This window comes from Xenopus laevis, chromosome 6L (assembly GCF_017654675.1).
Source record: "Xenopus laevis strain J_2021 chromosome 6L, Xenopus_laevis_v10.1, whole genome shotgun sequence".
Lineage (NCBI taxonomy): Eukaryota > Metazoa > Chordata > Amphibia > Anura > Pipidae > Xenopus > Xenopus laevis.
In genome coordinates this window covers 42006366-42012505 of record NC_054381.1, presented here as the reverse complement: position 1 = coordinate 42012505, position 6140 = coordinate 42006366, and the positions used below count along the sequence as shown (strand labels likewise).

Genomic DNA, 6140 nt, shown 5'->3' with positions numbered 1-6140 from the left:
CATTGGAACGGATCTTGGCTAAAATGCTCCCTACGTTGCTTTTTCGGTTTTTCTTCAGCAACAGTAATGAATATTATCAAGTGAAGTATTTCCTTGGAGCAATTGTTGGATTATGCATCGGAAGCGGTAAGAAAAAAGTAAAATAATTAAGTGTGTGTGAGAGACTGATACAATGAGAGTATGGCATATAATAGGGGTAAGGTGTGTGTTATCCAGTCTAATACCTTTTTCTCTTTCTCTAGCACTTTACTTTTTGCTGGTTTATCCATTAACCACCTTAAATGACCAGATCAAAGTCTGCATATTTATTGTTAATAATGGTGAGTATATACTTCTTTCAATGTTATCACTGTGTATTTGTCATTTTATTGTTTGTAAGTATATTCCTGTAATTTTTTTACTGTTATGGGCCCTGTATATTTATGTGATAGCAAGTTATGGCCCTTGTTGTACTTATAGGCTGAACCTAATGCATCTCCCCCTGTTGCTCTTTTCTCAGCTATATTTTCCTTCGGATGGGCAATGTCCACTAATTTCCGCTGCTCGACATTGATGATATTCCTGCTTATCCTGTGCCAAAGGACAGGTGCCCTAACAACTACAATTGCTATCAAAGCAATCACTGGTGGTATGTACTGGCTAGTCATTCTACTTACTCCGTATTTGTTCTTTACAATGTACTAAACCCTCTTCTCTTTTTAGGCCCTGTTCCTAATATGATGAAAAATATAGAATTACTTGTAATGAGCTTTGAGTGTACAGGAGAGATGACCCTTAACCACACAAAGATGATGTACACATCAATGATGGAACCTGTAAAGAGGATATTTGGTCAATTGACGGTAATGAAATTTATATATTTTAGCAGAAAATGGTGGGACCCACAATTATGATAATTAATGACAAATCTTCATAAGCATTTTTGTAAATGCTGCAAGATGTGTTATTATAGGCTTAACTGTATGGCTCAATACCTTATAGGCCTGGGATTAAAAGCCCTTTCACATTTGCACCTGTTCTTTACAAAGTGCACTTAATGCTTTGAGACCTTGAGTGGTATAGTCCTGTCATGTTAGATCAATGTGTATTGTTCTCTCAGTAATAATTTCATGGTCACCAGTTTGTGTATCAAATGCTGCAACTATGGGGGAAAATAGACCTCCCAGTTCACCCAAGTGGACTAACAGCCTCTTCTGTTCACTTAAATTGGATTTTTTATGGCACATTTATCAGTGGGTGAAAAGAGAGTTCTGTCTGTCTTCACTCTTTGATAAACAATTCCTAAAAATCCTATACAAGTAAATGAAGTGGAGTTTCACACTTTTCACAAACTGTGTTGAGCTCTACTTCTACACTATTTCATATATATGCCCTTACATATGACTGAAATTAACGGTAAAGAGAATATATTAGAGAACAAATGGCAACAGTGGTTATAAGCACCGCTCAGCTATATTGTCTGTATGAAAAATGTCTCTTTTTCTTTTTATAGAAACGGTCATCGAATTTGACAAAGGACACCCAAGAAATAACTGATGATTTCCGTGAGGTAGAAGAAGAAGTTGAAAGCACTGAGGGATACGACAATGTGAGAGAGAAAGAACTGATAAGGGAAGAAATCGAGAGAAACAAAACGTTACTAATGAATACTCAGAAGAAATTTAGCATGAAGACTTTCCTACGCTGTGAATGTAAGTTTCCAAGTACACCCACTTTCATCTCACTGCATTTCATTTTCCCAAATACTTTATGTGCTGAAAATATATCACTGTTTTCTCAAACCAATGGCCACATGCAGGGCTGGAACTAGGGGTAGGCAGAGTAGGCATGTGCCTAGGGCCCAAAGCTAGGAGGGCAGCAGACATGTACCTGCTCTATAGCCTATCCCATGCCCGGTCCCCTCTCTCTACGTCTTTTTGCGCATCTGCCAATTCAGGCTTTCACGCATGTTCGTACACTGATGATTCACTCAACCGGTGCAGAGGCTGGCCAGGTTGCCTGGGGCTCCTGGCCGCTCTGGCCCGGCTCTGGCCACATGTGGTTTGATACCCCATGAATCAGGTAAAACTTGGTGTAGGGGTTCTAGTAGCAGAACTGGTGCCCTGTGTTCCTTTGTTCTGCCTGGAATGTTACACAGTGGAGTCTCCACATTCCCAAGCATTAAAGATCCTGATTCTTTTCATGATATTTATGTGTATGTAGAGAATTATGCACATCCTATATACTAGATACCGCATAATTGTGAGATGCATGGTAACATGTAGGCTTTGGTGACAGCTCCATTACACAGATTAATGATCCATTTTCTTTTCTAACAGATCTCTTTGAAATGGGCATAGGGAAGTGCCATGAATGGTTTGATCAGAAATATGATGAATGCATGGAGACAATATGGTTACCTCTTCTCAATCATGCATTGTGCTGGCCAATGAAATTGAAATTTGTCTGCGGCGCTTTAAATTGTAAGTATCTTTAAACAAAATGTGAAACTTGTAACCAAAAGTAGAAATTTAATTTGGCATTTTCACCATATATAGTTATTCAGTGACAGGGGGTTACAATTGGACAGCGTTATTTGTGCTGTTAAGCAAAACTTTTTATAAAAAAAATAAGCATAAATTGTCTTATAAAATCCATAAATAATAAAAAGATAAATTTCAAAGTATGTTTGATTTGACCCATCTATATCATAATATAACATGTAATGTAAAGGTAATTTTCCCCTAAAATCCAACAAGAAATGTCTTGACAGTAGTGGGAGGGAAGTATTTGTAGTTGTTTATTGACTTGCTGCCTTTATTTTTAGGGTTCCTGCCATTGTGCAAGAAGCACATCCGCATCGACCCTTTGTTTGGAGAACTCTATGATAATATCAGTGGGGCCATTGACACATTCAAGCATAATGTCACCATAGATGTTCAAATTACGGTAAGTTTCACATAATATGCCTCATCGGAGACTCTCTCCATTGCTGATAGGATCCTGTTTGTATATTTCCTTTATTTGCTATGAAGTTCATCTGACGTGTCTTGTGATCCCCTTGGCTAGTATTTTCATATACTTTTTTCTCTCTTTGCCTGAACACAGGTCAGAAACAAAACCATATTTGATACGACACTGAAGAAAGTCAAACAAAATGTGTCCGAAACCGTTGAAGAGAGCGAATCAGTTTCACAGAAAGCTATGAAGGCTATAAAAATAGTTTTGTCTCTACTCTTCCTCCAATACATCAGTTCGTAAGTTCATTCGTTCATTTATTTTACCAATTAATACTGCAGAAGCCAAATATCGATGATTTACTTTGTGTGAGGTTTTTGTGTGGGGTTCACTCTGGTCCCTTTGTCTTTGTAGAGCTTTTGGCTATGTTAAGAATTACAATTCAAACCTTCGCCACGACAATGTGTACATAACAACGTACTTCAAACAAATCGACGCTCGTAGGAGGAAGCAGGTTAGTTTGGCAGCAAACATACTGTCTTTTGTTAAGTATGTATATATTTATTTGTGCTCTATAAATGCACTCATTTCTTAATTACATTTTGAAGTGTATACAAGTTATTATAAAGGTTTAGGAAGTATATAAGAATTAAGATGAGTGAGAATCATAATGTGCTCTTCTTCTGTACATTAAATACTGCATGAGGAGCTCTAGGAGAGTAGATTTCAGTTTTTGAGTAAGAGTAACTTTGTTGTTGGCCCATTTTGTTCAGAAGTGTTTGTTTTTCAAGCTAAGGATATTCAAAAATGTAAGCGAGAGACCAGGAAATCACTCTTTTTGTTTATTTATCCTATAGGGAAAGAGGCACCTGCTACCGCTGAAAAAAGGGGAACGTGCAGATTTAATTTACCCAATAAACTTTGCCCTCCATGGACCAGAGGTGAAAGCATTGGTAAGTACTTATCAAATAATCTCTAGCAGACTACGGTATGTTCCCTGCTTTCATAAATACAATAATGAACTTTTCTCTTCCAGACAAGCACTATGATAAAGTGCATTCCGCTGATTGTGATTTGCCTGCTTTTACTTGGACTGGATTTGGGTGTCCAAAATATCATGGACATCACTATCAAGCACTCCAATATTAGCTACAACTTTGGCTGTAAGTATGTCTTGAATGTATTACTGTTTGCTTCTAACAGCAATCTGTTAATAGTTCATACTTCTCTCTGTTCTATATTGCTTAATCCACCTCTCTTTTTACCCTGCAGTTAAACACAATCTAGAAGTCATTGTTGGTGGGACCGGATTCCTGGCAAGATTTCTCCGGAACACAATCGGAAATATCAATACGTCCTCTAATGCGCTTCATGTGACCAATAATACTGGTATGTGCAAAGCTTCACTGACATTTCCTATGTGCTGTACTCCATGTGTTTAAAGTTTTGTAGATATCAATAGAACTTACATGTAGCAAGCAGTTTCATTTAAATGGGACAATCACACAGGTAGCTGATATGAATTGTATGGCCAAACAAGCTGTAGAACCATTAAGGTGAAATTGTTTTGGTTGACTTGCTTAACAGTTAAACTGCTTAGTTACAATATGAATGAAAGGAATTATAAGTATCTTTCGGGGCTTAATTTGCTATTCATTTCCCAACAAGACATATCATTCATGTTGGCAGCATTACTAATACTCCAGTTTCTTTCTGATTCACCACAGTTTGTCTGGCGCAACCGATTCATCTGACGTCCCAGCAATATATCGGCACTTGTTTACTACTGACCATCACGCTGATCCTTCCTTTTGTCCAGATATACATGAGCCGACTGCGCAGAGTCCTGGCTGCTTACTTTTACCCTAAGGTAAGATATTATGGGCTGAGAGAGTTTTTTTATTTAGGAATATTTTGGAATTTAGTAACCTGGGGGGCTTTTTTAGCTTCTGGTAAAGTGGCCCATGTGTCTATTTTGTCACCTTGGCTCATGGCAGAAAGGGCACTACTAAATTTCACTTTTTTTTGTTCTACTAATGATCTGATGTATTTCCTAGTTTAAATAACTGTGTAACACCACCACCTGCTGCTTTGTTTCCTTTAGACGGAGAAAAGGCGAATTCTCCATCTCTATAATGAGCTACTGAGGTACAGGGACCTGTATTTAAATATAAAGAGGAAGAACTTAATGATCACTGCCAACCGCCACAGAAACTTTGTAAGTATTAACCTGAGCTTCTGTCTTTTACAGCTCATCACCCTACAGCACATTAGTTGGCACCCAACACACCAGCACCTTGCCTTAGCTTTCATTTTCCTACATTAGCTGCACTATTATTGTGCACAAAATACATTAGCTTACACATCTAATGCATTTCTTCAGCTACTATTGCTGTACTGTAATAGATTCTCATGCCCCTTGGATTGGTAATGACTATATTGTGTTCTCCACAGATGATGTCTATACCTGGTATGCTATTCCGACAAATGAAATGGCTGAGAGTAATTATAAAGCGACACTGTTTGGTTTGTAATGCCAAAGAAACCAAGACTTCCTATATTTGCAAGACATCATACTGTGACACAGCCTACTGCCTCGACTGCTGGAAGGAGATAAAGAAATGCTGCTTTGTTTGCTTACCAGATGATTTAATTGAAAATTACTTCTGTGAAGACTAATACTACAGCGATGGCGGCCCCTCCCCTTTTTTTTAATATATTTTGTATAATATACTTTTTTAACATATTTTTATAAAATATATTAAACATATTTTATATAATTAGTATTTAATAAACTTTTCTAAATATTTGTGTGTCTTTTGTATTTGAGACTGTATTTCATTGTTCAGTACTATCTGTAGGTAGGGAGGCAGTATTCAGATACATTACTGCTTAGTGATCTCTGATTGATCATAGGCACATTCCAGCACATGCAGCTTCTATTTACATAGAACCTCATATAAATTAAACATTCTAGTTAGGTGGCAAGCCAGAACAGTTACTGCGTTTTCTACCCTTTGAGGATGGAACTTCGTTCAAGGATCCAATGGACAGAAAGGCAGAAAATATTTATATGCAATCACAACTTGTCAAGGTACTTAATGCAGTACATTTCCTATGTGATGCAACAATGGATAGCTTACAATTGACAGCCAGATAGTCTGCTTTATCAGTAGCCGCTAGGCTGGCACTATGGATGAAGA

General features: G+C 37.5%; 1 protein-coding gene across 1 annotated transcript; it reads left to right on the top strand.

Moving 5' to 3' along the window:
- On the top strand, positions 1 to 5636 carry LOC121394575 (E3 ubiquitin-protein ligase DCST1-like). The gene is made up of 14 exons (XM_041565981.1): positions 1 to 320; positions 500 to 628; positions 703 to 842; positions 1493 to 1691; positions 2319 to 2462; positions 2807 to 2928; positions 3088 to 3236; positions 3352 to 3451; positions 3795 to 3890; positions 3974 to 4100; positions 4210 to 4326; positions 4665 to 4807; positions 5042 to 5155; positions 5392 to 5636. The coding sequence occupies exons 1-14, from the start codon at positions 173 to 175 to the stop codon at positions 5614 to 5616; spliced, it is 1953 nt and encodes a 650-aa protein (XP_041421915.1). The 5' UTR covers positions 1 to 172; the 3' UTR covers positions 5617 to 5636.
- Positions 5637 to 6140: the final 504 nt, after the last annotated feature.